This window comes from Apus apus, chromosome 13 (genome assembly GCF_020740795.1).
Source record: "Apus apus isolate bApuApu2 chromosome 13, bApuApu2.pri.cur, whole genome shotgun sequence".
Lineage (NCBI taxonomy): Eukaryota > Metazoa > Chordata > Aves > Apodiformes > Apodidae > Apus > Apus apus.
In genome coordinates this window covers 18454388-18482379 of record NC_067294.1, presented here as the reverse complement: position 1 = coordinate 18482379, position 27992 = coordinate 18454388, and the positions used below count along the sequence as shown (strand labels likewise).

Here is a 27992-nt window from a genome sequence, read left to right as displayed (position 1 = left end):
CACCCCACCCTTCCCTTCTTCCTGGGCCCAAATCCCTTTTGTTCCCCATTTCTCTCCCTCCTTCCCCCCAGGCACAGGGGGATGGGGTTTAGAGTCAGTTCACAGGCTGGTGGTTCCTGCTGCTCCTTCCTCCTCAGGGAGAAGGATTCCTCACAGTCCTGCCCTGCTTCCCCACGGGGTCCCTCCCATGGCAGAGTCCTCCACCAACCTCTGCTCCATCAGCCCTTCCCACCAGCCCAGGAGCTGCTCCAGCGCTGCCCGCAGAGTCACGGGGGCTTCGGGAACAGGCACCTCCCCTGCCCGGGGGCTTCCACAGCTGCACCATCCCAGCCCACTGGCCACAAAATCCAAGCCCACTGGCCAAGTTCAATCCCTCCTCGTGCCCCCAGGGAATGTCCCACCACGTTCCTCCAGGAGTGCAGGGGCACAGCTGCCATCTCACCATGGGCTGCAGGGAAACTTCTGCTCGGGCACCTCCTTCCCCTCCTTCCTCACCAACCACCAGCACCTTCTGCCTCTCCAGCTCAGCTCCTCTCCCTCAAGTGCCTCTCTGCTCAGGTGTTATAGCTGTTCTTTCCTATGTTATTGGCAGGGATGCATCTATTGTCCCTCTAATGGCTCCTTGGCTGGGTTTGGAGCAGGGGGAGCTTCTCAGCTTCTTACGGGAGCCACCTGGGGCCCTTCCCTGGCTACCTAAAAACCCACCAAACCAAATCAGCACATTTATTCCTTTCCCTGTCCTTTGAGTGGCAGTTCTGCAGCCACCCTCACAAACCAGACACCCTCAGGTCATGGCCCAGCTGAGGGGCCGTGGAGGGGGAGCAGAGGGGCCATGGGGGATGGGGGGTAGGGGGCTACAAGGCTGGGGGGGGAGGTGGGCTTTTTTGGGGGAAGAACCAGACCCCGGTGAGGCTTGGGGCATCTGAGCACCTGCAGGGGTGCAGATGGGATGACCTCCTCTTGCTCGGGGCAGACGATGTGGCAGGGCAGCGGGTGCAGGGTGGGGCTTGGGGAGAGCTGGGCAGAAGAAACCCCAGCCCGGGAGGGTGCAGCCCCGGGTCAGAGCACGGCAAGGGGGTTTCCCCCAGAACTTGGACAGGCAAAGGTGCAGCCGCTGTGGGATAATGCTGGGGACGCTGCTGCTCCACGGGGGAGTCCTGAGTGGGGACACCAGGGAGCCCCTGGTGGTCCTGTGAGTCTTTGCGGAGCTCCCGGCCTCGCAGCCCCGCGTGGGGGAATTGCGGGTGGGAAGGGGCACACGGGGACGGGTCACACTTCCCCTTCACCCCCCGCGGCAGCGCCGGAGGAGCCCGGGTCTGGCCCTGAGCAGGCAAACAGCCCCGGCCAGGGCGAGCAGGGCGAGGGCGATGCTGACGGGGGCGATCACCGCAGCGCTGTTGCACTGCAGCACCGGCACGTCCCGCACCAGCCAGCCCCGGTAGCCCGGAGGCGAGTGGCACCTGTAGCCCTCGGGCCAGCCCTGCCCAAGCCGTCCCGTGGCCGCCAGAGCCTGCAGCCCCCCGGCCCCGGAGCAGGAGCAGCTGCAGGGGTTGCCAGCAGCAGCCACGTCCCGCAGGTGCCCCAGGAGCTTCAGCTCAGCCCACGGCAGCTCCGCAATCGAGTTGTTGTTGAGGTGCAGGGTGTCCAGCGCGGGGCAGTTCCTGATGGAGGGGGCAGCCTGCAGCAGGTTTTGGCTGAGGAAGAGCTTCTTCAGGGAGCTGAGGGAGATGTCGACGGCACGAAGGTGGTTGCAGCTCATATCCAGCACTTCTAGACGGGGAGGCAGAGGTGTGAGGGCTTCATCCAAGCCAGTGTTGGACAAGTTGAAAATTCGGAGGGACACAGGCCACTGGCAGGAGGAGGACGGGTCTGCCACGAGCTTGTTCTGGCTGAGATCTAGATGCTGGAGCTCAGGCAGCAGCTGCACGCTTTCACACACACTGTGGTGGGATGTCAGGTTGTTGCTCTGCAGAATCAGGACCTGGAGCTGCGGGAAAGCCCCCTGGCAGAAGGCAGGCATCAGGCTCTCATCCCCAAGGCTGTTTTGTGCCATGTCCAGGGAGCGCAGGGCTCTGAACTCCCTCCCGATGGCACAGGGCAGGCTGGTGAGGTGGCACCCAGTGACAGCCAGCTCCTGCAGGGTCTCCAGCCAGCTGCTCAGACTGGAGAAGTCCTGCTGGCGGCCCGTCAGCGGGGCAGCTGTCACATTGTGGAAGTGCAGGGACAATATGGGCAAGCCCTGGCCGGCCATGTCATCCCAGTTGCCTCTGCCCTTGAAAATGCAGTTCTCAAACTCCAGCTCCTGCACTTGGGTGTAGGAGAAGAACCTCAGGACTCGAGCGAGGAGTATCTCAGGCACGAGGAGATCAGCAAAAACTATTTTCCTGATGACAAGGGAGCCCAGCGTTTCAATGGTGGAAGAATCCAGGCCAGTGATGGGGAAGGCTACGTATCTCTCCAGCTCTCCCCCCCGGAATTCCACGACAGAGGCTGGGAGGCACTGGATGATGCTGCCTACAGTTTCCTGGGTCAGGTTGTAGCACACACAGTGCTCCTCGGTGCGATTGAAGAAACACCTGCCTTCCACTTCCAACAGCCCCAGCAAGAGAACAGCCACACTCCCGGCCAGCAACCTAGAAACGAGGAGAGCAGCGCTGAAAGGCAGCTCCCTGGTGGCAGCTGCGGGAACCGTCCAGATCCCGGTGACTGGAGGGCTGGCTTGGACAGGTCCAGCCCCAGGGGCCACCCCTCAGGACACAGCGCTGCCCCCATCCCCCCTGCCCAACTGCCCTTTGCCCTGGCCCAGCACCCCCTGCCAGCACCCTGGCTCTGCAGCTGTGACTCAGGCACAGCTCAAACAACCAGTGAATAATGACCAGGACCAGAGGAAATGGCCTGAAGCTGCACCAGGAGAGGTTTAGGCTGGATATTAGAAAGAATTTCTTTACTGAAGGAGTGGTTGGGCAGTGGAACAGGCTGCCCAGGGAGGTGGTGGAGTCACCATCCCTGGAAGTGTTTAAAAGAAATGTAGATGTGGTGCTTAGTGACATGATTTAAGCACTGAGTGGGTAAATCAGGTTATAGTAGGGGGATTCAGGTTGTGGTTGGACTTGATGATCCTCAAGGTCCCTTCCAACCAGGATGATTCTGTGATTCTATGATTCTATGAAACACCCGAGAGCTCCACCTGAGCCACAGGCTCCTCGCAAGGGAGTTGGTGGCTCTGGTCTCACCCCACCCCAGGAGCAGGGTGGCCAGGCAGGGCCAGGCTCTGTGCTCTTCTGCCCGGGCTGCCCTACTGCAGGATCCTGTTCTGAAGAGAAGAGGAAATGCTAAGGATCAGGGGAAACTAAAAATGCTGAGTTACAGACAGGAAGATGTATCTGCCTGACCACAGGATGGGAGAACCTCAGCTCTCTTTACTTCTCTGCATGGTGCCTTGTAATCCAGGGCAGGAAATTGCAACAGCGGGCTTCATTTTTTTGCTTTTTTCTGTCCCAGCAACTTGATTCATTACCAGCACCCTAAGGGGACAGTAGGAAATAATTTCTGAGGGTCTGTATGGAGCCCTCTCAGCACTGAGCCCAGCCCTGCTGTCCAGCTGGCAGGACAGCCCTGTCAAGGGGTTGCAAAAATGCAAACGGTGAAGATTAAAGGCTCAGAAGAATGTGCTGACTCAGCTCTGTCCAAGCACCCAGACAGGCTGGTGCCGCGGGGTCTCTGGGGTCTCCAGTCCAACCCCCTGCCCTGCCCCCCGGCAGGCACAGCCTTTGCCGGCCTCGGCTCAAACACCCGCGCCCACGGAGCTCTCCCTACCTTCTGGGTGCCATCCTGGGGCTGCACCAGCCGGGGGTGGGGGGAAGCTGTCGTCCAGCACCTGCCGAGTTCCCCTCACGGAGTGGGCAGCACGAAGCAGTGCTGGAGCTGCCCGGTGACTCAGCGGCCAGCTCACCCTGAAATATTTCCTTGCCCTGCAGCTCCTTCCTCTACCTGCTGCCAAATCCCGGCCTCGGGTGCCAAAAGCTCTGCAAGTTCTCGGCTCTTTCCTGCTCCCGGGGCTCTCCTGCCTCCAGCCAGGTGAGACCTGAGCTCCTGCAGGTGTTTTCCAGCTGCTGCGGGTGCATCTGCAGCCCCGCAGTAAGGAGCAGGCGCTGGGGGCACCCAGAGGCAGGCTCCGGGCGCTGTCCTCGCTCCCACCGCCCGACCTCCTGAGCAGGACGGGCTGTGCCAAGGGAACCACGCAGCAACCACCCGAGTCACTTCTGCTTCACTTCCCTGCAGCAGGAGGATTTTGCAGCTGCCCGTGGCTGCAGGCTGGGGAGGGTTTTGGTTGAACTGGGAGTGCTGCTCACTCTCCTAGGCAGGATGAGGGCAGAGTGTGGTCAGGGTGTCTCTAAACACACTCTCAGGACCAGCCCAAACGCACCTTTGCTTCGAGATGCTCTGGGCTTGCTGTGCCTCAGAGCCCAGTGGGTGCTGAGCACCGTGCAGTGCAGAAGAGGAGGGGACTGTCATACCTGGTGCCCAGACCATCCCCAGACACCTGTGTCCCACCTAGGATGGGGATGGAACGAGTTCCCATCCACTATGTGCACATCCCAGCGCTTCTTGGCACCTCTTCACCCAACTTGGCTTCTTTGGCAACCTGGCTGCTGGGCTTGGCCAAGTCACATCCCTCGCCCTGTGCTCCCCTGGCAGCTGCTGCTGGTGCCCACACCAAGATGTTCATGCTCTCCACCAGCAAGCAGAGACCACCAAGCATTTGGAAAGATCTGTCAGAGATTTTTTCCTTCCCCAGGGATTTCTTTGCCTGTGTTGGATTTCAAAAAGTGTTTCAGAAAGGCAAAGAAACTGCAGGGCTAGAAGGTGCAAATCCCATTTTTTTGTAGTTAATGCAGCATTAGAGAGAGACCATCCGTGTGACAACAGCTGGGCCAGGAGCTGCACTCTGGCACCCCGCTGCTGGGATGGGTGGAGGGAAGGTCTCCTTTTGGGCATTTGTGGGACATTATATCTACTGCAGCTCATGGCCTTGCCCCTGGCATCTCAGGTGGAGCCCTGCACCACTTTGCTGCCTTTCCTTCAGCAGAATCACCCTCCTCAGTCTGCTGGCCATGCTTCTTTTGATGCAGCCCAGGAGGGCTCATGTCCATCTTTCCATCCAGCAGAGCCCCCCAGGTCTGTTTCTGCAGGGCTGCTCTACCACGTCACCCCCCAGCCTGTACTCATCGTGAGGGTGGCCCCGACCCAGGTGCAGGACCTTGCACTAGACCTTGTTGAACCTCACGACGTTCCCTCGGACTCACTTCCCCAGCTTGCCCAGGTCCCCCGGAGTGACATCCCCTCCTCCTGACACATTGGCCGCACCAGCCAGCCTGGTGGCATCTGCGAGGCTGCTGAGGGTGCCCTCCGTGCCGCTGTCACATGCTTGATGTTGATTTCTGGAACAGCACTGACCCGGTACAGACCCCTGAGGGACAGCACTTCTCACCCACCCCCACCTGGGCGCTGAGCCCCCCGGACCTGCCCATCCAGCCGGTTAATTCCTGATCCACCCACCAGATCCGTGTATTTCCAGAGAGAAGGTCGCGGCGGGGGCTGTGCCGGAGGCGCTGCAGGTAAATGTCCCCCCCGCTGATGCAGCCCCCGGCTGGAAGGGCCACAAGGCACGTCGGGCGGGACTCGCCCTTCCGAAAGCCGCCCCGGCTGCCCCCCCGTGTCCCCCCGCACCCGCCCCGCAGCCGCGGCCGCACCGGGCAGGTTCACCCGGCCCCGGCAGGGCTGCCCCGGCCCCGGGCCGGCTGCGGGCGGGCCCCGGGGGGCACGGCGGGCCCCGGCCCTCCCTTCGCGGGGCTGCCCAGCGCCCCGGCAGCGGCGCCCGGAGCCTCGGCGGTGCGGCCCGGCCCGGTCCTGCCCCCCCCGTCCCGGCTCCTCCCGCCCCGGTTCTGCCCGCCCCGTCCCGGCTCCTCCCGCCCCGGCGCGGTCTCCGCCTCCTCCCGCCGCCATGTGGGGCCGGCGGCGTCGCGGGGCCGGGCCCAGCGGCTGCGGGGCGGAGGAGCTGCGGGCGCGGCGGCGGGAGCGGGAGGCAGGTCCGTGCGGGGCCGGGGCCGGGGCGGGATGAGGCCGGGCGGGGTGGCGGGTCCCGGGGCAGCGGCGGGACCCCCGTGGGCAGCGGCGGGACCCCCGTGGGCAGCGGCTCGACCCCCGTGGGCAGCGGCCCCGCCGCGCCCCTGGCCGCTCGGGGAAGCCGCTCCCAGCCCTTTCATAGACACATAAACCCCCGGGCTTGTTCTGCCCGGAGGCCGCAGCGCCTCCCCCTCCCTCGGCTGCCTGCGGTGCCGCCGCCCCGGCCCTGCCCGCCCCCCCGGGTCCCTCCCGGAGCAACGGGGCGATCCTCCCCGCTCCAAGAACCCTCCGGCGGGATGGGCAGCCCGGGCGGGCGGTGACGGGATGTGACGGCAGCTCTCAGGAGGGCGCGGCGGCAGGAGCAGCTGGTCAGCAAGAGGCTCCTGCGGGAGGACGCGGAGGAGGGCGGACGGGATGGAGCTCGGACCGTGCCAGGCCCTCTCCCGGAGGGTGAGGTGAGGCGTGTGGCGTTTTCCAGGGCCCCTGGGCTCCTCCCCAGCCTCTAGGAACATGGAGGAGCCTGGGTGGAGACGGGTTTGGGGGTGTTCTCCGAGTCACTACCGGACACAGGGACCGTCTTTGTGCCCTGGGTTTCTTTGCCTCCCGGATGAATGGGGTGAAACCTGATACTGCTTGAAATTAATCCACCTTTTAATTTTCTGATAGATTCTTGAGCTGCTCAGGGGGGTGCAGAGGGGTTCAGAGGACAGGAGAGGCTCGCTCCGCCGCCTCCGCTGGGCTCTGCAGAACAGGGAGACTCAGCAGAAGTTTGTCAGGTCAGTCCCAGGTTTGGCACCGCTGGGCTCTTACCAGGGGCATGGGCAGAGTGGCCCTTTGTCCCAGTCCTTGCGTGGGGGAGCTGCTGTGCGGCCGAGGGGGGGGGAGGCGGGAGGTGACGGCACCTTTGGGTCCCACCAGGCTGGAGGGCAGCATCCGGACGCTGGTCGGGCTCTTCACCAGCAGCCAGGCTGACGTGCAGATGGAGGCAGCCCGGGGCCTCCACGAGCTGTCCCACTCCAGTGACCCTGCTGTGGCTGAGGCGTGTCTGCCAGTGACCTCCTACCTGCTCACCTACCTCTCGGGACACAGCGTTGAGTTCACAGTAAGATCCGTGCTTGTGTTTGCCAGGGCTCTGGAGCCTGATAATCCTTTGGGAGGGGTTGGGTGTTGACCTGTTCTGGCCAGCCTTAGCCTACCATGGCTCATGTAGGAGTGCTGGTGGGAAGGGACCCTCAGGAAGTCTCTAGTCCAACCTTTCTGTGGGAGCAGGACTGTCCCTGGTGCTAGCCCAGGACAGCCTGGCCAAATCTTGGAAATATGGAGGCCCCCATGCCAACACCAAGAGGAGTTCAGTTCCATTGTGTTTGCACCTCCTTCCAGGTAGCTGCAGGCTGCTCTCAAATGCTCCCAAGCCTCATCCGGGCCAGCCAAGTCCTCCTGCCACAGCCCAGGATGCCCCATTTGCAACGGGTTCCTCCTCTCCAGCTCCAGGCCCTGTCTGGGGAAGCAGGGACTGCAGGCTGAGGGCTCCAGCCTGTTTCCCAGCTGCCAGAGCTCCTTCGAGGAGCAGGTGGGGTCAGAGCTAAGGGACAAGACAAGGAGCAACCCCAAGGTGGTGGTCACATTTTGATGCAGCACAGGGGCAGCCTCCAGGAGATCACTGTGGGATTAGAGGGCAGTGTCACAGCAATAAGTACAAGCCTGAAAAACCTCCATAGTAAAAGTGATCTGTTCCCAGCTGGAGACAGAAAAAGGATAAATTGAAGCTGATGCAGCTGGGAATGGGGTGGCTGGGGAGTCCAGCAGTTTCCATCTGTGTTTACCCTTCTGAAGACAGCTTCTGGGGAAGCAGGTTCCAGGGGCCTCCTGGCTGCCCAAGGGCTTCAGGTTCTGCTGGGGAGTGCAGTGGAGGTGACCTGTTCTCTGGCATTTTTCAGGAGCTGTGTTTGTACACACTGGGAAACCTGGTGGTGGAAAGTGAAGCTGTGAGGAAGCAGCTTCTGCCTCAGGGCATCGTTCCAGTTCTGGCATCCTGCATCCAGGTGGGTGAAATGGCTCAGCCAGGCTCTTCCCCTGCCCTGCCCCAAAGGATACCTTTTCCTATGCCCTCTGGACACTGGCTGACACTCGAGTCACCAGCCCTCCCTCCAGCTGTGGCCACAGGCAGCCCCCTCCACAGAGGGCTGGCCCTGCTCGGGGTGAGGCTCTCATGGGTTGTCCCACACTCCTTCTTCAGGGCTCAGGTCAGCACCCTGTGCCCTTCTCCAGCTGAATCTCTGACGTGTGATAAACCATCCATAACACAGGGAGCTGCAGGCTTCTCCCTGCTGTGCAGCAGGCAGAGGAGGCCAGCTCAGTGGGCAGGGCTGTCATGGCAGCTTTGCTTGCCCAGAGCAGCCCTGCTGCTGTGTTTGTGCCCCTCAGCCCCTGCAGCTGCAGCCTCGGGCAGCCTGGGCAGGGAGGACAGCTCAGCTTTGGGGTGGTCACAGCTTGCTCTGTCACTCCGGGTCCCTGCTGTGCCCCAGGCATGGCAGGACTGCCACTCCACTGCTTGGTGCCTCTCCCCAGCACCCCTGGGGTCTGCCACATGGGATCAGCTGGGTTCTGTTTGATTGCAGTCCCCACACGAGGCTGTGCTGGAAGGTCTGGGCTACGCCCTCTCGCAGCTCCTCCAAGCCAAGGAAGCTCCCACAGAGATCATTCCGTGAGTACCAGCCTCTTAACCCCCAGTCAGGTGGGGCCCTGGGGCAATGACACTTTTCCCACCCTAGTGACATTAATGGTTCAGAGCAGGATCCCACCAGAGCTGTGGGGGTTTTGTTGCAGATCAGAGCACAAGGCCTGACTCTTTTCCCTCAGCCTCATCCGAGCAGACAGCTCTGGTATTTCAGTAAAGGCCAGGGCAGGCTCCCAGGGAAATTCAGGCTGTATTCCTCCTGCCAAGGAAAAGATCAGCTTGACAGACCCCAGTGCCAAAAATATGACCCCAGCCAAAGTGTCCTCAGGGTCCCCAGGGACAGGGAGAGCTTGTGCTGGGCTTTAATGGTGCCAGAGTCTCTTCTGAGTGTGTTTTTGGAGCATGTGGCCCCAGTGCTGGGGAGGGCAGCTCCCTGCTTGGTGGCCAGGGCTAGTGTCCCCCTCTCAGTTGTCTGTCCTGCTTGTCCTCTGTCCTGTGTCTCCACTAACTGCCATTCTGCCCCAGCTTGGTTCTGGACTCTGTTCTCCCCCAGCACATGCTTCGACTGGTTTGCTCGGGCCTGAAGGCTGGGACAGGAGCAGCTGTGGAGTTTGCCTGGTGTCTCCACTACATCATTTGTAGGTAAATGCTCTTTTCTCCTCATTTTGAGTTCCCTGAGGGCAGCCAGAGAGGCACAAAAGCTCAGGTCCTGCAGGAGGACCGGGATTGCCTCCCCTCGCCCCATTCCCTTAGGAAAAGGATTTCCCCACCATCCTGGGCATTCCCACTCTCCTGTCTGAGCACACATGCTGTTTGGAGAGTGATAAACCTGAGGAGTCTGTTCCTGGTCCTCTGAAGCCCCCCCAGTCGCCTCCCCATGTCTGGAGCTGTCCCCCAAGGCAAGTTCCCTGGATCCCCCAGCTTCTGGGGTTGGCCCAGTGTCACCTGGCCTTGTCTCTGCCTGCCTTGGCGTGGCTGCTCCAGTGCCACCTCTTTCAGCAGCCCCAGCAGAGAGACAGGAATGTGTAGGTACCCAAGGAACGATCAGGGCTCCTCTTTCCCCAGAGATAATTCCAGTGGATCCGTTTGCCAAGGGCTTTCCAACTTCTTGGCTCAGAGACGAGCTGCTGCTCCAACACGAACTGAGCCTGATGGTGGTTCAGGGGAGCACTCCCCATTTCCAGGCCCTGTTTTTTTGGGCTGGTTTGCCCTGGGGGCCCAGAGCACCCAGCCACACTGTCCCTTCCCTCCGCAGCCACACGGCCAGTGTCGCACTGCTGTCCCTGGGGGCCCTGCCTGCCCTCGCCTCGCTCCTGCTTGACCTGGCTTCTGAGCTGCCCCAAGACCTTCCCGAGGGCCTGGAGCTGGTAAGAGGTGGGCAGGGAGCCAGCAGTGCTTGGCAGGGCCGTGGGGATGCACTGGGGATCAAGGGCTTTGTGTTTCCCCCCCCCACAGCTCGTCTGCCCGGTGCTGCGGTGCCTGGGGAACCTGCTGGTGGAGGAGACGGGCAGCGAGGGGCTGACCCGGGACCAGCGCCTGCTCATCGCCCTCTTCCTCATCCTGCAGGGCTTCCTGCAGCAGCACCCCTTCATCGTGCAGGAGAGCCTCTGGCTGCTCAACAACCTCACGGGTGAGCGTCCCAGGGGATGGCAGAGCTCCCAGAGCTGCTGCTACTGGGACCTGCCTCTGTTGCTGGCAGACTCGTGGATCCTGCCCACAGAGGTCATGGAATCCCAGACTGGTTTGGGGTGGAAGGGACCTTCAAGAGCATCTACTTCCACCCCCCTGCCAAGGGCAGGGACACCTCCCACCAGCCCAGGCTGCTCCAAGCCCCATCCAACCTGCCCTTCAACACTGCCAGGGATGGAGCAGCCACAGCTTCCCTGGGCAACCTGGGCCAGGGTCTCACCACCCTCACAGCAAAGAATTCCCTCTCATGTCTAATTTCTTCCCAAGATCTCATCTCCATCTCCCCTCTTCCAGCTTGAAACCATCCCCCCTCATCCCATCCCTCCCTGCCCTTGTCCCAAGTCCCTCCCCATCTTTCCTGGAGCCCCTTCAGGCACTGGAAGGTGCTCTCAGGTCTCCCTGGAGCCTTCTCTTCTCCAGGCTGAACACCCCAACTCTCCCAGCCTGTCTCCAGAGCAGAGCTGCTCCAGCCCTTCCAGTCCTCCATATGGCCTCCTCTGGACTCACTCCAGCAGCTCCATGTGCTTCATGTTGGAGGCTGCAGAGCTGGACACAGCACTGCGGGGGGGGTGTGTCTCACCAGAGTGGAGTAGAAGTCTCTGGAGATCTCCCTCAGAAACCTTGAAGTTACTGACATGTTCCCTCTCTGCCCACCCCAGCGGATGACCCCTTCTTCTGCTCTGCTCTGCTCTCCCTGGACTTGCTCCCGGCCCTGCTGCAGCTCCTGCCCTGCTCCCAGATGGCCTGTGTGTTGGTAAGACCTCACCTCACCCCCAGGCCTGGTGTTCAAGAACATGAACCCCACATGCACAGTGCTCAGGCTGGAGGTTGGCTTGGGGCAGCAGCAACAGCTTGGAGGAAGGGCTGGTGTTGTGGTGGCCACCACCTGCCTCCCCTGGAGTCACCTTGTGTTTACCCTTGGCAGCCTCATCCTGGCAGAAGAGGGGTCCCAAGGCAGATGTTATCTTTGGGCCAGTGGCAGTGGGCCTGAGGGGGCTGCTGCCACCTTCTTTTGGAAGACCCTAAAGCTTTAGGGTGGTCCTCAGGGGGGCTCTGCCAAGGGCTGGATGGTACAGCTGTGTCTGCTTGGCCGGGGTTGAACAGGGCCTGGGGGTGGTTGGAGAAGGCTTTGGAAGAGCATTCAGCATCCAGCCAGTTGGGGGGCACGTGGCTTTGGGGGGAAGCCCCTGGCAGGACCTCCAGGGAGGTGTCCAGGGAGCTCTCTGGAACCCTCCTGAGCCTGTCAGGAATGTGCCCACTAACAAAGTGTCCCTTTCTCCCTGCAGGTCCTGACAGTTCTGTGCAATGTAGCAGCAAAGGGACCAGCCTATTGCCAGCAGCTGCACCAGGGGGGGACCCTGCCCCTCCTGCTGCCCACCCTGGCACTGCCCGACCCCGGGGCTGTGGGGCAGGGCCTTGAGCTGCTGCACCTCCTCTTCCTGCACTGGCCAGAGGTGAGAGCTGGGGGTCCCTGCCCCAGAGCCCTGCACAGGATCATAAAGCCTGGGATGGGGATTGTTATTATTTAAATAATACTAATAGTGAAGAATTCTGTCACTGCCACACCAGCCCCCCCACTCCCCAGGACAGGGGGCAGTGGTGATGCAGAGGGTGGAAGCCCTTCTTGTGTCTCCAGGGGCTTCCTTTTCATTGACTGGGTTTTTGGGGGCAGGTTGTTTGTACCCTTCATTTGTTGGGGGAGGATTATTTTCAGTTGTGCTTCATGCTCTGTGCACTCCCACAGCTGGATTTACCCAGCCTGGGACTTCAGTATCCAGCAGAGCTCTGGGGGGTTCCTTCAGCCCTGCAGAGTGGTGGCTCTGGGCAGGCAGCTCTCCCCCTCTCCCCTTGCACAGGCTGTTCCTGACTTTGTCAGGCAAGGTGGCCACCAGGCCCTAGAGCAGCTCCAGAGCACCCCAGAGCTGCAGGAACGGGCACAAGCGCTGCTGGACATGGTTGGGCAGCCCCAAGGAGCCTCCACCTTCAGTCCCTGCATGGCCACGCTGTCAACCTTCTCCTGGGACACACCACCTCCCTTCCCTCCCCCTGCACTCTGAGGAGGAGCAAACTGTTTGTTCACCCTGTGCCCTGCTTCCCCAAGGGCTGGGCAGGGGTCACACACCAGCTGCCAGCACCAGTGGCTGCACAGGGACACTGGTCCTTGGCAAGACATGGCTGTTCCCATCCTTGCAATCACCTTCTGGGTACCCCCAGGCTGCCCTGTGCCCCCTGGAGCTCAGTGTGGGGGCAGAGCTGAGCTGCAGCCCAGGCAGGTGGGCTCCTGGTGCCAGGGAGGTGGGATAAGCCCCCCTGGGTCAGCCCTTCCCTCCAGCAGCTCCTTTGGGCTTTAAACCCAACACGTCAAGCTCAGGGTAATGATGTTGTGTTTATGTGATTGATAAATTAAAAAATACACGTTTTTACATTAAACAGCATCAGTGGTGTCTGCAGCACGTGCACATTTACTGCCTGTCTTCACACCTTGCTTTTCACAACACTCTCCAAGGCCTTGGCCACTTCATCCACTGAAAGGTTGTCCAGCGACACGCTCTTCTCCTTGCCAAACTCTGCAGGAGGGACAGAGGGTGAGGGGGCAGGGGCCTTGGTCCCTCTGGTGCTAGGACAACCCAAAGCCCCTTCCCAAGGGCTGCTGGTGTCCCAGCCCAGGCTCCCACCACCACCCCTTCACCCCCAGAGCTCCCCAGCCTGCCTCCTCCTGCCCACGTTACCCTTCCCACGTTTCCTTGCCTCTTTCTGTTCATTTCTGCTGCACAGCAGCTGGGCAGAAGCCACCACCACATCCCAAAGCCACCTGGTGGCTTTTGGCCTTCTCACCCCAAGTTCAGTAAAGGGAAGAGGCAGCAGCCCCACCTGCGGGTGTGTTTCCCTGCACATACAAAGTACTAGCAGCCTCTGCTGGCCTGTGGGCTCATACTGAGAAACACATGGTTAAAGAATTGTTGTATCTCTTCGAAAAAGTTTCTAGATTATTTTTTGTGCAGCTCAGGTGGCTTCAGGAGGAAAGCCAAGGCTTCACCAGAGGAGCTGCTTTTCTCTCCTTGGTGTTTCACCGAGAACACAGAGGGGAAAAAAAAAGCAAAACCAAACATTTTTGTGTAGAGGAACCTACAGCCCCAAGCTGGCCTTCTGAGCCACAGGTCCTCTTTTGTCTCCTACCAGGTCATAGAGTCATGGAAGTGTTTTGGAAAAGACCTTTCAGATCATCCAGCCCAACCCTTCCCCAGCCCTGCCCAGGCCACCCCTGCCCCGTGTCCCTCAGCACCATCTCCAGGGCTTGGAAACCCCTCCAGGGATGGGGACTCCACCCTGGGCAGCCTGGGCCAGGCCCTGACAACCCCCTCCATGGAGGAATTGTTCTGAGAATCCAAGCTAAACCTCTACTGAGTAATTGTAATTTCGTCTTGTCCTGTCCCTTGTTCCTGGGGAGCAGCGCCCGACCCCCCCAGCTCCAACCTCCTCTCAGGAGCTGCAGAGCCAGCAGGTCTCCCCTCAGCCTCCTTTGCTCCAGGCTGGACACCCCCAGCTCCCCCAGCTGCTCCTCACAGGTTCTCCAGCCCCTTCCCCAGCCCCGGGGCCCTCCCCCGGACGCGCTGGCACCGCTGGGCCCGGGTCCCTCCCTCCGCCGGTTCCCGGGCAGCCCCGCACTCACCGTAGCGAGCCCACAGCTTGGGCTGCACACCGGAGCACTCGCGGATCAGGATGGGGAAATCCGGGTTCGCCTTCTTCAGGGTCACGTAGTGCTGCTCGATGAAGTCTCTGCGGGGGGGAAGGGAGGAGCGGCGGGTCCCGGGGCCGCGAGCGGGCGCGGCGGACAGGCCGGGGCCGCGGGGCCGGGCACCGTAAGGAGCCGCGGGCGGCCCCCCCGCCCCCGCCCCGGCTCACCTGACGCCGCGGCTGCCCGGGGAGCGCTGGCACAGGTGGACGCGCAGCTCCCGCAGGTTGCGGCCCAGCCCCGCGCCCAGCGCCGCCACCGCCGCCGCCGCCATCTTCACTGCTGCGGGAACAACACGGAGAGGGGGGCGGGGCCACGGCGCCAGCCAATCGCGGCGCCCGTCAGTCACGGAGCCCGCCCAATGGCAGCGCCCGCCGGCCGCCCGCCGGCCAATGGGAGCGGGGCTCGGGCGGGCCCGGCGCGGGGGTTGCTGGGCAGAGGAGCCGCGGTGCGGGCTGCGAGCGGGGCGCGATGCCGGAGCGCGACAGTGAGCGGGGCGGGGGGGGGCGGGGGTGCGGGGACATGGGGGGCACGGGGGGACACGGGGGGACACGGGGCAGGCGACCCTCGGGCGGGGGGAACGGGAAAGTGGGGAACGGCCCGATGGGGGCGGGCGGTTCAGGCCCAGCCGGACCTGCGGGCACCGGGCTGTTGCGGGGGGGGACCCCGCAGCCCGGTGAGAGGAACGGCTCTTGCTGCGGGAGGTCGCGTGACCCCGCGGGCTGCGGCGCCGGGGGGGGGCGGGGGGGGCTCTGAGGGGTGCGGGGCAGTCCCGGGGGGGGTGTGCGGACACCCCGGGGAACAACCCCGGGAGGGCGCGGGGTTCCTGGGGTCGGGAAGTGGGCTGGCTGGAGGCAGCAGGCCCCGCGGCGGGGCCGGGATGGGCCCGGGGGGACGCGGGGCGAACCGCGAGCACCTGCCCTGCCCTGCCCGCAGATGAACCCTTCTCCAACCCGCTGGCCCCGGATGGCCACGACGTGGACGACGCGCACTCGTTCCACCAGTGAGTTCGGGCTGCGGGCCGGGACCGCGGGGCCCCGGGAACCTCCCTCCGGCGGGGCCGGGAGGGTTGCGTTGGGCGTGAGGAGGGGGGTGAGACCCTGGCCCAGGTTGCCCGGAGAGGCTGTGGAGGCCCCATCCCTGGAAGTGTTCAAGGCCGCGGAGATGATCCAAGGGCTGGAGCAGCTCTGGAGCCAGGCTGGGAGAGTTGGGGTGTTCAGCCTGGAGAAGAGAAGGCTCCAGGGAGACCTGAGAGCACCTTCCAGGGCCTGAAGGGGCTCCAGGAAAGCTGGGGAGGGGCTTGGGACAAGGGCAGGGAGGGAGAGGACAAGGGGGGATGGTTTCAAGCTGGAAGAGGGGAGATGGAGATGAGATCTTGGGAAGAAATTAGACATTAGGAAAGAATTCTTCCCTGTGAGGGTGGTGAGACCCTGGCCCAGGCTGCCCAGGGAAGCTGTGGCTGCCCCATCCCTGGGCAGGGTTGGTTGGGGTTGAAGGGCAGGTTGGATGGGGCTTGGAGCAACCTGGTCTGGTGGGAGGTGTCCCTGCCCTTGGCAGGGGGGTGGAAGTAGATGCTCTTGAAGGTCCCTTCCACCCCAAACCAGTCTGGGATTCCATGATCTCTGACTGTCTGGTGCAACGCAGCCTTGGGGCTCCCAACACGGGGACCCCAACCCTGTCCCACAGCACGTGCTGACAGACCCTCTGCCTCCTCAGCAGCCACCAGGCTGCCAGAGCTCGCTGGGAGGTGACAGTTTGTGTTTTCCCCTCTCCCTCCCAGATCCAAGCTGACCAATGAAGACTTCAGGAAGCTGCTCATGACCCCGCGGGCTGCGCCAACGTCGGCGCCACCGTCCAAATCTCGCCACCATGAGTGAGTAGGACTGTGGGAGTTGTTAATGGGTGTGGAGCTGGGGCCTGAGGAGCAGACCTTGCCCCTGCTTTGTCCTGGGCACTTGTGTGCTAACTGGTGGGTCATGGTTGTTTTAATAACTTAGCAAGTCCTGTGAGGCTGTTAAGACACTTCATGCAGGAGGCAGATTTAGGTTTTGTTCTGTGAAAATCAGTGTTCTCCCCGCTCTTTCCACTGATGGAGTGGACCTAGGGAGAAATGAGGCTCTGCTGCTCCCATCTTTGAGCATCTCAGTGTCCTGCTGTGTCTGAGGGGCCTTGTTCTCCAGCTGTCTATGTCTGTGTGGCTCTGCAGACTGTAGGTGTGGTTTCTTGCCCCTTTTCCAGGATGCCCCGGGAGTACAACGAAGATGAAGATCCAGCAGCTCGTAGAAGGAAAAAGAAAAGGTAAATGGGGAAAGCAGAGCATCAAGACTTGTCTTCCTAGATCAGGACTTTTCTTCCTACATTCTGTCCCTCACATGGAGGAAGGTTCTGAGCTCATGGGCTACCAAAGAGGACCCTGAGTGGCCTGGATTATTTGGGGGCTTTGGGGCCAAGCAACGTGAGAAGAGCTCAGACTGTCACTGCTGGAGGGAACACATGTGGGAGGGTGGCAGCTGGATGGGGGTGAAGCTTCACCTCTGGAAGAAGCAGGAGAGGCTCAGTGGGGGCTTGGCAGTGCAGGGCAGTAGTGGGACATCAGTGACTGTCTTCTGGGCACATCTGGGCAGCAGGACTGTGCTCACCCTTTTCCCTTTGGAAGGGAAGACTGAGCTCCTCTTCGGAGATCCCTGGCCCGGCAGGTCCATCGTGTCTGGTGTCCTCCAGGCATCATGTGTCCCATGGTGCTTTAGTACATGTTCTGGGGAAGGGGCTGGGAGGAGAACAAGGCACATGTGTGTCCTTGGGGACAAGTCCCTCTGACACTGAGCTGTTTTCCCAACCCCAGCTACTACGCAAAGCTGCGGCAGCAGGAGATCGAGCGCGAGAGGGAGTTGGCCGAGAAGTACCGGGATCGAGCCAAGGAGAGGAGAGATGGTGTGAACAAGGACTACGAGGAGACAGAGCTGATCAGCACAACAGCCAACTACAGAGCTGTGGGGCCAACTGCAGAGGCGTGCGTGAGCCCACGGCCACCTCCTGCCCCTCTGCTCCGGGGGGGCTGTCCCGTAACTGGCACCGTTTTTGTTGCACAGGGATAAATCTGCTGCAGAGAAGAGGAGACAGTTGATCCAGGAGTCCAAGTTCTTGGGTGGTGACATGGAGCACACTCACTTGGTGAAGGGTCTGGACTTTGCTCTGCTGCAGAAGGTGAGCACAGATACTGGTTTGCTGCTCTGCTCCTGCAGGTGGTGGGGGACGGTGGTGGGCAGAGGGCAGTAGCTGCTTCATTCTGGTCAGTGTGGATTTCTCTTTCTGGGGAAGGTTGAGGAAGGATTAGGGTGCTGGTGGAAGTGGGCTCTGCTGGGTTTGATGGATTGGTCTGTAATGCACGAGTCTCCTCTGTGGCCAGGTACGGGCTGAGATTGCCAGCAAGGAGAAGGAAGAGGAGGAAATGATGGAGAAGCCCCAGAAGGAAACTAAGTGAGTGGTGGAGGATTTTGCACTCCTGGGTGCAGCTGCCTCCTGGAGAGGAGGAGACACTTAGCATAGTGTTTCTATTTCTGTTTCCCTTCAGGAAAGATGAAGATCCTGAGAATAAAATAGAATTTAAGACCCGGCTGGGTAAGGCTGTGTGTGTGTGACTGTTCCCACTGTGTCGTGAATGTGGCAGGAATCCTGGAGGGTGGGTGGAGGAATGAGAACCCTTAGTCGTGGGAGGGGGGAGCCTGAGGTGCAGGTGTCCTGGGTTTGAGGGCTGGAGGAAGTGTGGCTCTTGGGAGGCGATTCTGATGTTCCTGATGAACTAAATGTGCTTCACTCCGGGGTCTCCTTCCCCCCCAGGTCGCAACATCTACCGCATCCTGTTCAAGAACAAGGCGTACGAGCGGAACGAGCTGTTCCTGCCGGGCAGGATGGCCTACGTGGTGGATCTGGACGACGAGTACGCGGACACCGACATCCCCACCACGCTGATCCGCAGCAAGGCTGACTGCCCCACCATGGAGGTACCAGCCAGCCTGCCCTGCTCCTGCCAACGGGGGGTTCTCTGAGCAGGGAGTCATCCAGTTCCTTGGGGGTGTCTCTTTCAGGCACAGACCACGCTGACCACCAATGACATTGTCATCAGCAAGCTGACGCAGATCCTCTCCTATCTCAGGCAAGGGACCCGCAACAAGAAGCTCAAGAAGAAAGACAAAGGTAGGAGATGAAGTGAATCGAGTAGAAGGGCTTGATGCTGGAAGCACATCCTGAGAGCAGGAGGTGTGGGCTGGTTTGCTGCGTTGCCCTCTGCCCTGGGGCACTGGACTTAGAGGATGGTGTGATTTCCCAGAGCTCCCTGAGTTCTGCAGGCTGAGGGTGGGCTGATCTGTGCTGAGGCCAGAGGGGACTGGCTAATGAGAAACTGAGGGTGGCTCGTGCTGCTCTGCCCTTCCTGGTTAAGGGCTAGTTCCCTGGGGAAATGTCCCCTGTTAGGGAGGAACATCATGGTTTCCTGAGGGGGCTAGGTATGATGTGGGAACCAAAGAGGAAGTCAGGAGGACAAGAAATAGTGACACTTGGGGCATGGAAGCCAGACTAGGTGTCACAAGCCGGTACCGGGGGGCTCCCGGCTGTCAGGATCCTTTTGCGACTGCCAGGGGCACAGGGTGGCTTGTCACCCATCCTTGCTGTCCCGGACCACAGCTGTTGTTTTGGGTTCAGTTGTCCTTGAGAAGCAAGTCTGTTTTAGTTCGTTAGCTGGAGATAATCAGGAGAGGCCTTCGCTGGCTTAAAAGGCATTTTGTTTAGACTGATGTGGGGAAGAAAAGAACAGTTTCCCACACTAGGGATAGAGAAACAGTGCAGGTAGTGGAGTGGATGCTGCACCTCTCACTGCTCATGTCCTTGCAGGGAAGCTGGATGAGAAGAAGCCCCCTGAAGCTGACATGAAGTAAGTGCCTCCCTGCCCAGGGGCTGTGGGGTCAGGGCTCTTGGGGAGGGCTGGGCTTGGTGTTTCTGGAGCCAGCTGCCTGTCTGCACCTGCAGTTTGCAGAACAAGGATGGAGGCAGACTCAGGGTTTTTTACTTCAAGCTGGAGGCAGGCAAGGGCTGTCTCCTGCCCTGGTCTACCAGAAGCAGGTCGAGGCAGCAGAAATGTGGCCAGAGCTGTGGCAGATGCAGAGGCCGGTGCCAGTGGGTGTCCTCAGCTGTCAGCTGAGTGCTCCTTTGCTGGGTTCCAGTGCAGAGGGAGGTGGTTGTGGCCTCTTCTGCAGCATCCGTAGCTGTGGGCTCTTTTCCACTTCTAGCATCTTTGAAGATATCGGGGATTATGTTCCCTCCACTGCCAAGATGCCACGGGAGAAGGAGCGGGAGAGGTACCGGGAGCGGGACAGGGAGCGGGAGCGCGACCGAGAACGGGACAGGGAGCGGGAGAGAGACAGGGAGCGCGACCGGGAGCGGGAGGAGGAGAAGAAGAGGCACAGCTACTTTGAGAAGCCCAAGGCTGATGATGAGGTGAGCATCTGCTCGTTGGAGCCTGGACTGTCTCACCTAATCCCTGCCCCTGGAATCTGCGGCTGGGGGGGTTGGTGCGGTCACCCTGGTGGCTTTGGGTGTCTCTGGTGGTGCTCCCGCATGTACCAGTCTTCAGCTCTGGTGAAGCTCTGTCTCTCCAGGGGCTGGTGGGTGGCTGGGTTCTTGTCCTCTCCTTCAGCAAGGAAGGCAGGACTAGCAGAAGCCAGGTGCTTCTCTGGCTCAGCTCTGGGCTTGCTACAAGCAGTCTGGAAGTGGAGCTGCAAGTCGTGCAGCACTGTCACTTGCCTGCTCTCAGCCCTCCGGGTGACACCGTGTCTCTCTCTCTTCTTTGCAGCCCACAGACATCGACAAAGGTGAGTCAAGTTATGGGGGACCTCGGAGTGGGGTTGCAGACTGCAGAACTGCTGGGCTCATGGGCCTGCCTGAGCTCCCTGCTCCCCAGAAACTGCTGTGATGGAGGGAATTGCTGTGAGGGTTTGGGCCTGGAGTCTCGTGCCTACAGGCTGGTGTGTTCTGGGTTGAATGTGTCTGCAGATCCTTCCCTGGCAGCAGAGCAGCTCCAACAACCCCATGTTGGCTGTGAGCTGAGGGGGATTCAGGGTCTTCTGGGATCAGCCTGCCCCTGTCTGTGCTTCAGCTGGTTTGCTGCTCCTCAGTGTTCTCCTGGCTCCTCTTCTGCCTCGTGTGCACCCTGTGCTGCCTGTTCACCGTTGTGCAGGAGGGAACTGTTCTTGCCCTCAAACTCAGCCTGCTGCTCTTTCTGCCCCAGGTCCTGGCTCAGCCAAGGAGCTCATCAAGTCCATCAACGAGAAGTTTGCTGGAGCTGCTGGCTGGGAAGGAGCAGAGTCATATCCTTTATGTCTGTGCCATCCTGGCTGATGGCAGGGCCAGGCTTCCCTGGCAGGCAGGCCTTGCCCCAGCGTGGCCATGTCCTTCCTCACCTGGGACAGTTCTTCCTCCTGTGGTGGAGAAATGCTGCCCAAGCCCTGCTGCTTGCTCACCAAATAAAACTCTGCAGCCTCCAGTTAGTTGTGTTGGGGCAGGAGAGGCTCCCCAGTTCATAAAGGACAAGGAGCTACTGGAGAGAGTCCAACACAAGCCACAGAGATGAGGGGGCTGGAGCATCTGCCTGTGAGGAAGGGCTGGGAGAGCTGGGGCTGCTCAGCTGGAGAAGAGGAGGCTGAGGGGGGATCTCATCAGTGCTGGTCAATATCTACAGGGGGTGGCAGGAAGATGGGACCAGACCCTTCTCAGTGGTGCCCAGTGACAGGAGAAGGGGCAGTGGGCACAAACTGGAGCACAGGAGGGTCAAGCTGAACATGAGGACAAACTTCTTTACTATGAGGGTGACAGAGCTGTGGGACAGGCTGCCCAGGAAGGTTGTGGAGTCTCCTTCTCTGGAGACATCCCAAACCTGTCTGGACATCTTCCTGTGGGATCTACTGTAGGTGACCCTGCTCTGGCAGGGGGTTGGACTAGATGGTCTCTAGAGACCCCCACCACTCATGAGATGGTTCCATGGCTGGCAGTGCCCAGCCCTCAGCTGCAAAGCCACGAGGTGTTGCTTTCCTTGACTGCTGTCACTTTGAAGAAGCCAGAAGACAAGAAGCAGCTGGGGGACTTCTTTGGCATGTCCAACAGCTACGCCGAGTGCTACCCTGCCACGTAAGGAGGCAGCCAGGGGGTTGGAGTGGGCTGTGCTGAGGGGCTGCTGGGACTGGGACATCAGCCCAGTGCTTGCTGGGAGGACCATGCTTGGCTTTGTCCAGGCTTGCAACCTGCTGTTGAGATGCTCCCCGAGTCCTTGGTTCTGGCAGGCCTGGGCTTTTCTTACCTGGTCTCTGCTAAAAGGGGTTACCTGGAGTCTGCTGCCCCTTAGTGCCAGGGGGAGGCCGAGGTGGCTGGGGGTCTGTTGGGTCCAGTTGATGTGCTCCTTGAGCTCTGGCCGCAGAGCAGTTCCTGGGCAGCAGAGGAGCAGCTTTCAGCCTGCAGAGTCATCTTAGTATTTTGGATGCCCTTGTGGTCCATCTCAGCTGGAAGGCCTGCAGTTGGAGAAGCTTCTTTCTGGTCCAAGAACGGAGGGCATTTGGTCTGAGGCCGTGAGAGATGGACCATGGACCTGCTCCAAATCCTTTCCTTGCTTTTCTTTCCTTTACAGAATGGATGACATGGCTGTGGACAGTGATGAAGAGGTGGACTACAGCAAAATGGATCAGGTATGATCCATCACCAGCTGGTAGGAGCAGCTGGTGAACTGGGCATCAGTGCAGGCTGAGAGGATCCCACTGGAGAGGAGCAGGCTGGTGCAGAGGGGTTGGGTGCCCTGGAGCTGGGTGTTGGGTGTGCTTTGGGCTTTGCTGGTCTGCTCTGGGTGTCTGGGTAGGATCTATCATCCCAGGGAGCAACTGTGTGACTCTGGCACTTGAGGTGCTGGAGAATTGTGCTAGTCCTTCTTGGCTCCCTCTTCCACAGAAACCCCTGTTAGGGGCTTCCTGGGGAAGGGATCTCAGAGCTCAGGCCAGACTTGGTGCTCAAGCCCATTGAACTGGGGCCTGTGGGAGACAGAGATCTTGGCTGGGTGCTTGGGGCTGTGTGAGAAGCATCTGCTGAGGAGCTGCTCAACATTCTCACCACTTCTGAGTCGTTCTTTCCCTGCAGGGTAACAAGAAGGGACCTCTGGGCCGCTGGGACTTCGACACCCAGGAGGAGTACAGCGAGTACATGAACAACAAGGAGGCTCTGCCCAAGTGAGTGCAGCCTTGGGGGGGCTGAGCAAGTGTTCTGGGTGGGGGTGACAGGCCTGGCCAGACCAGCTCCTGGGAGAGCTAACATCGAGAACCCCTGGTGAGGACGAAGAGCTGGGGGTGCTGGGCCTGGTGGCTTGTCCTTGCTCTTAGTGCCATTGTCAAGGACCCCTGCCACTGCTCTCAGGGGCCCGAGCTGGCTCTGGGGCAGAGCAGCCGTGGATCCCCTGGCAGCACTGAGCTCTGTCTCCTTCCCAGGGCTGCTTTCCAGTACGGGATCAAGATGTCAGAGGGACGCAAAACCCGTCGCTTCAAGGAGACCAACGACAAGGCGGAGCTGGACCGGCAGTGGAAGAAGATCAGCGCGGTGTGTGCCCGGGCGGGCTGGGCCTGGCTGTGCTGCTCCCCCCTGCTCCTCCCTCCCTGACCTGCTCTGGGCTCTTCGGCCCAGCCCATGACAGAGGAGGAGCCTGAGGAGGGATCTCAACACTTTATCTACAGGGGGGTGTCAGGAGGATGGGCCAGTCTCTTCAGCAGTGCCCAGTGACAGGACAAGGGGCAGTGGGCACAAGCTGGAGCACAGGAGGGTCAACCTGAACATAAGGAAAAACAACTTTCCTGTGAGGGTGACAGAGCCCAGGGACAGGCTGCCCAGGGAGGTTGTGGAGTCTCCTTCTCTGGAGACATTCCAAACACACCTGGAACATGTTCCTGTGGGATCTGCTGTAGGTGATCCTGCTCTGGCAGGGGGATTTGACCAGATGGTCTCCACAGGTCCTTTTCAACCCTGACCTCTGTATGTCCTGGCAGAGGGTTGGCCAAATATTTGGGCCTTCAAAACTGCAGAGGCAGCTGGAGCTGCTGCCCCAAGACCAGTCCCCAGCAGGGGCTTTTTGCTCCAGACTCTGCATCAGCAGCTCTGAGCCATCCAGGGGGGCTTGGAGGGGGCAAGGAATGTTTAGCAGCTCTGTTTTCTGACCCTCAGAGTTGGGGAATTGTCCTGGCAGGGTGAGATGGCCATGAGCCCCCAGCAGAAGGGGATGGACTAGGGGGGAGGGTGAAAACAAACGGTCCTTGGTGGTCATGGTGGAGCAGGGCAAGCTTCTCCAGACCTTGGGCAGCTTGTGAATGGCTTTAGCTCCCCTTGGCTCCCTCTGGCCTGGCTCCTGCTCTCCCCTTGCACCCTACAACCCTGCTGCTGCTGTCATGGGCAGCCAGCTCCCCTGAGGGTAACAGGAGTTTGTGCTTTCTCTGCAGATCATCGAGAAGAGGAAGAAGTTGGAGGCTGATGGGTCAGTAAAGTTGTCTGCTCTGGGGGCAGTGCTGGGGCCTGGCTGTCTCCTGCCACCTCTCCCTGGTGCTGCAGGGGGCAGAGACCACCCTGCCAGCTCTGGACAGTAGGGCTGGAAGGAGAGAGGACATTTGGTCCCCTCAGAGTGCTCCTTGCCCAGCTTGGCAAAGCTGGTGGGATTCCTCTCCCACCTCCCTTCTGAGCTGGGTGGGAGGGGGACAGGGCTGCAGGTCCCCATCCTCACCTCCCTCCTGCCCCTCTGTCTCTTCCAGGGTTGAGGTGAAACGGCCCAAGTACTGATGCCTCCAGTGTCTTGTCCTCCAGCTCCATCAGGTGCTGCCCTCCCAGAGCTGGCTGCTCTGCCCTCCTGCTCCCTGCAGCCTCCTCTGCTGCCCCCAGCCTGGAGCCCTGGGCTGTGCTGAGGCTCTCCCTCTGCTTCTTGTATAGCCTGTTGTGTGTAAATCTTGTAGTGGTAATAAAATGACAGGAAATTTGCCTGAGGATCTGTTTGTGGGGGCCCTGCCTGGCTCTGCAGGGGTGCCAGGACTCCTGCTCCCCACTAGCCCACATGGGGTTCACGGGGTGAGCCCTGGCTCTGGGTGCTTGTGGGGGGAGCCTCTTGGGGTGGGGCAGCAGCCCCTGTTGAGCCCTGAATAAACCTGTTTGGGGGAAATAATCCCAGCTGAGCACCCTGTGCCTCGAGGGGGGGAAGGGGTAGATATGCAACCGTGTCCCCTGCATAAGCTCTGGCACTGGGGGGCTCTGGGGGGGCTGCACGTGGCATGGGAGGGGGTCTGGCTGGGCCAGGACCCTGGGCAGGAGCTAGAGGGGCCCTGGGCAGGAGCTCTGGGCGGCCGTGGCAGCTCCAGCCCTTGGAAGGGGCCGAGATGCCCCCGGGGAGGCGGGGGGAGGTGGCTCCGGTGTTCCCCGTGGGGTAACTTGGTGCGCGCGTCGGGGCTCCCGCTGCGGAGCAGTGAAAAACGAGGCAAAACGGAGAGAGGTGGGCGGGGGCCGGGGAGGGATTCCCGGCAAAATGGGCCGGGAGTGCCCGCGGGATCGAACCCCTGACGGGCAGAGGAACGTGAATATGGACAGACCGAAGGAACCGCTGGGCTAGAGCCGGCCCGGGGCGAGAGCGCGGCAGCGCGGCTGGAGAGCGGGCTGCGCGGGGCGGGGCTATGCAAATGAGATGATGATGTATGTAAACGAGAGGGCGGGGCTATACAAAAGAGCCCCACGCCTGCGCGCAGCGCCCACCCGCCATGGCGGCGCCGGGGGAGGTGAGCGGGGACGCGTGAGGGGGGCCCGCCCTGCCCGGCCCCGCACCCCGGCCCCACCGCCCCGCTCTCCCCAGGGCTGCGCCGAGCCGGGCCCGGGCAGGGCCCCGCGCCTGCGGGACACCCCGGAGGACATCTGCTTCGAGGCGGCGGCCAACGCCATCGCCCTGCACCCGGCCCGGCCGCTGCTGGCGGCGGGGGACGTGGACGGCGACGTTTACCTGTGAGCGGGGGCGGGGCGGGGGTCCCGGGGGCAGGAAGCACCGAGGAGGGGGGGCCCGGGGCAGCAAGCACCGAGAGGGGGTCCCGGGGCAGGAAGCACCGAGGGGGGGGTCCCGGGGCAGGAAGCACCGAGGGGGGTCCCGGGACGGGCACCCTCGGCCGCTGCCGTCGGGGCTCCCCCGCGGTCCCGGGCAGCCCAGCCGCCTCCGGCAGGTACTCGTACTCCTGCACCGAGGGGGAGAACCGGCAGCTTTGGTCCTCGGGCCATCACCTCAAGTCGTGCCGGGACGTCGCCTTCTCCCAGGACGGGCAGAGTGAGTGCGGGGACGTGGGGGGGGGTAAGGGGAGGGGACGTGCACCGGCCGGGGGTGCTGAGGGGGATCCCCAGAGCTCTTCACCGTCTCCAAGGACAAGGCTGTCCACGTTCTGACGGTGGAGGAGGGACGGCTGGAGACGCGCTTCCCCAAAGCCCACAGGTAGGGTGGGCTGGGCCCAGGTGGCCACTTCCCTCCCTGACTGGGCCACCGAGCCCCCGGCTGGGAGGTCTGGCAGCCACTGGCCTGTGGCGGGAGCCGTGACTGTGCTGGGGCTGGGGTCTCCACAGCTCGGCCCTCAACTGCGTGCTGCCCATCAACCCGCACCTCTTTGCCACGGGGGACGATGCTGGGGCGCTGAAGCTGTGGGACCTGCGCAGGAGGGAAGCCGTCCTGGAGGCCCGTCAGCAGGAGGAGTACATCAGCGCCATGGCCGTGGACGGGAACGGGAAGATCCTGCTGACCGCCAGGTACCGGGGGCCCTGGGGTCAGGCTCCCCCTGTGCCTGCCTGGAATCTTCCCCTGGAGCTCAGGAAGTGCCCTGTGCCACGTCCCGTCCTCACGACCTGCCCCTTTGGGCCCCGGCAGCGGCGACGGCACCTTGGGCGTCTTCAACGTGAAGAGGCGACGCTTTGAGCTGCTCTCGGAGCCGCAGAACGGGGACCTGACGTCTGTGGTGCTGCTGAAGGTCGGCGCTGGTCCTGCCCATCCCTCCCCACGCCCTGGGCTGCTCCTGCCTCTGCCTGACTGTCCTCTGTCCTGCCCAGAGGGGGAGGAAGGTGGCGTGTGGCTCCAGCGAAGGCACCATCTACCTCTTCAACTGGGATGGGTTTGGGGCCGCCAGCGACCGCTTCGCTCTGCGGGCAGAGTCTGTTGACTGCATGGTGCCCATCACGGACAGCATCGTGTGCGTGGGGTCCCTGGATGGAGTCATCAGGTCAGGGGTGGGGTGGGGTGGGGTGGGAATGGGGAGGGAGTGGGGGGGGTGGGATGAGGAGGGGGTGGGATGGAATGGGAATGGGGAGGGGGTGAGATGGAGTGGGTAATGGGGAGGGAGTGGGGTGAGGCAGGGGGTGGGATGGAGTTGGGGAGGGGGTGGGCTGATATGAGGAGGGGGTGGGATGGGATGAGGAGGGGGGTGAGATGGGATGGGAATGGGGAGGGGGTGGGATAGAGTGGGGTGGAGTGGGGAAGGGGGTGGGATAGAATGGGGGAGGGAGTGGGGTGGGATGAGGAGGGGATGGGATGGAGTTGGGGAGGGGGTAGGATGGAGTGAGGAGGGGGTGGGATGGAGTTGGGGAGGGAGTGGAGTGAGATGAGGAGGGGGTGGGATGGGATGAGGAGGGGGTGGGATGGGATGGGAATGGGGAGAGGGTGGGATAGAGTGGGGTGGAGTGAGGAAGGGGGTGGGATGGAATGGGGGAGGGAATGGGGTGGGATGAGGAGGGGGTGGGATGGTGTGGAGAAGGGGTTGGGATGGAATGGGAATGGGGCGGGGGTGGGATGGGGTTAGGGAAGGGGGTATAATGGGTTGGAGAGGACTGGGATGGGGATGGTGTGGGCTAAGGTGGGATGGTGAGGAGGTGGAGTGGGGTGGGGAGGGCTTGGGATGGGATGGGGTGTAATAGGATGGGATGAGGTGGGATGAGATCAGCCTGGGTTCAGAAGAAGGGCAGGAAAGGAAGGCACCAAGCCTGTGCTGGTGCAGACAGGTGGTCTCGTGGCAGACCAGGCAGGTCCACCGTGGACACCACCTCCCCACAAGGTGCTCAGTGGGGTGTCCCCATCTCCCCAGGGCCGTGAACATCCTGCCCAACCGGGTGCTGGGCTGCGTGGGGCAGCACCTGGGGGAGCCCATCGAGCAGCTGGCGGTGGCCCCAGGCGGGCAGCTCCTGGCCAGCTGTGCCCACGACCAGAAGGTGAAGTTCTGGGACATCTCCAGCCTGCGGGGGCTGGTGGTGGATGACTACAGGAAGAAGAAGAAGAAGGGGGGGCCGCTGCGGGCCCTCAGCAGCAAGGCGCTAGGCAGCGGGGAGGACTTCTTCGCCGACCTGCGGGATGAGGCTGAGCCAGAGGTGGCAGCAGGGAGCGACGGTGACAGCGACAGCGACAGTGACTGAGGGGCTGGGACCGGGCGGGGGCACCGCTGGCGGTGCTGCCCCCCCCTCTGCACCGGGGGGAACTGGGGCTGTTGTGGCTGAGGGTTCTGGTATTGGGGGGGGGGGGGGGGGGTGTCTAGAGGTGGGAGGATGTGGCTGAGGGTTGTGGTCTGGGTATGGGGGGGGGGGTGTCCAGGGATAGGGGGATGTGGCTGAGGGTCCTTGGTGGGGGGGTGGGGGGGGGTCTGGGGGGAGGGGAGATGTAGCTGAGGGTCAATGGAAGGGAGGGGGAGAGCCAAGGGTGGTGGG

The 27992-nt window shown here is 61.8% G+C and overlaps 5 protein-coding genes across 6 annotated transcripts; 3 read left to right on the top strand and 2 right to left on the bottom strand.

The window, feature by feature from the left end:
* Positions 1–43: 43 nt before the first annotated feature.
* Positions 44–4100, bottom strand: CD14 (CD14 molecule). Its single transcript, XM_051630902.1, has 2 exons — positions 3817–4100; positions 44–2633 (listed from the first exon to the last, which is right to left on the bottom strand). The coding sequence occupies exons 1-2, from the start codon at positions 3828–3830 to the stop codon at positions 1283–1285; spliced, it is 1365 nt and encodes a 454-aa protein (XP_051486862.1). The 5' UTR covers positions 3831–4100; the 3' UTR covers positions 44–1282.
* A 1903-nt stretch (positions 4101–6003) lies between these two features.
* TMCO6 (transmembrane and coiled-coil domains 6) lies at positions 6004–12922 on the top strand. Of its 2 annotated transcripts, none has more exons than XM_051630894.1 (12): positions 6004–6089; positions 6463–6576; positions 6793–6902; positions 7045–7228; positions 8064–8168; positions 8745–8830; positions 9329–9445; positions 10059–10170; positions 10259–10433; positions 11152–11246; positions 11779–11946; positions 12349–12922. In XM_051630894.1, exons 2-12 carry the CDS (start codon positions 6541–6543, stop codon positions 12547–12549), a joined length of 1389 nt encoding a protein of 462 aa, XP_051486854.1. In that variant the 5' UTR covers positions 6004–6089; positions 6463–6540; the 3' UTR covers positions 12550–12922. The 2 variants fall into 2 exon arrangements, with proteins under 2 accessions (XP_051486854.1, XP_051486853.1); XM_051630893.1 differs by having other exon boundaries at positions 6463–6581.
* Positions 12860–14531, bottom strand: NDUFA2 (NADH:ubiquinone oxidoreductase subunit A2). Its single transcript, XM_051630930.1, has 3 exons — positions 14396–14531; positions 14163–14269; positions 12860–13059 (listed from the first exon to the last, which is right to left on the bottom strand). Exons 1-3 carry the CDS (start codon positions 14497–14499, stop codon positions 12968–12970), a joined length of 303 nt encoding a protein of 100 aa, XP_051486890.1. The 5' UTR covers positions 14500–14531; the 3' UTR covers positions 12860–12967.
* Positions 14532–14630: 99 nt separating this feature from the next.
* On the top strand, positions 14631–24266 carry IK (IK cytokine). The gene is made up of 20 exons (XM_051630891.1): positions 14631–14712; positions 15162–15228; positions 16006–16098; positions 16464–16523; positions 17068–17235; positions 17315–17429; positions 17632–17702; positions 17797–17843; positions 18063–18226; positions 18311–18419; positions 19113–19152; positions 19508–19715; positions 20071–20089; positions 20506–20584; positions 21321–21401; positions 21895–21952; positions 22395–22483; positions 22739–22847; positions 23738–23772; positions 24044–24266. Exons 1-20 carry the CDS (start codon positions 14697–14699, stop codon positions 24069–24071), a joined length of 1656 nt encoding a protein of 551 aa, XP_051486851.1. The 5' UTR covers positions 14631–14696; the 3' UTR covers positions 24072–24266.
* A 738-nt stretch (positions 24267–25004) lies between these two features.
* On the top strand, positions 25005–27796 carry WDR55 (WD repeat domain 55). Its single transcript, XM_051630906.1, has 8 exons — positions 25005–25051; positions 25126–25271; positions 25484–25584; positions 25659–25746; positions 25875–26054; positions 26173–26272; positions 26352–26521; positions 27380–27796. Exons 1-8 carry the CDS (start codon positions 25034–25036, stop codon positions 27702–27704), a joined length of 1128 nt encoding a protein of 375 aa, XP_051486866.1. The 5' UTR covers positions 25005–25033; the 3' UTR covers positions 27705–27796.
* Positions 27797–27992: the final 196 nt, after the last annotated feature.

Coding starts and splice junctions, on each gene's coding strand:
- TMCO6 (XM_051630893.1), top strand. CDS start 6,005: ATGTGGGGCCGGCGGCGTCGCGGGGCCGGGCCCAGCGGCTGCGGGGCG. Junction 7,229..8,063: donor GACACAGCGTTGAGTTCACA/GTAAGATCCGTG, acceptor GGCATTTTTCAG/GAGCTGTGTTTGTACACACT. Junction 9,446..10,058: donor CTCCACTACATCATTTGTAG/GTAAATGCTCTT, acceptor TTCCCTCCGCAG/CCACACGGCCAGTGTCGCAC.
- IK (XM_051630891.1), top strand. Junction 21,953..22,394: donor ACTACAGCAAAATGGATCAG/GTATGATCCATC, acceptor CTTTCCCTGCAG/GGTAACAAGAAGGGACCTCT. Junction 22,484..22,738: donor AACAAGGAGGCTCTGCCCAA/GTGAGTGCAGCC, acceptor TCTCCTTCCCAG/GGCTGCTTTCCAGTACGGGA.
- WDR55 (XM_051630906.1), top strand. Junction 25,272..25,483: donor GTGGACGGCGACGTTTACCT/GTGAGCGGGGGC, acceptor CGCCTCCGGCAG/GTACTCGTACTCCTGCACCG. Junction 26,273..26,351: donor CGTCTGTGGTGCTGCTGAAG/GTCGGCGCTGGT, acceptor TGTCCTGCCCAG/AGGGGGAGGAAGGTGGCGTG.
- NDUFA2 (XM_051630930.1), bottom strand. CDS start 14,499: ATGGCGGCGGCGGCGGTGGCGGCGCTGGGCGCGGGGCTGGGCCGCAAC. Junction 14,270..14,395: donor CCGGGCAGCCGCGGCGTCAG/GTGAGCCGGGGC, acceptor TCCCCCCCGCAG/AGACTTCATCGAGCAGCACT. Junction 13,060..14,162: donor CAAGCTGTGGGCTCGCTACG/GTGAGTGCGGGG, acceptor TCCCTCCTGCAG/AGTTTGGCAAGGAGAAGAGC.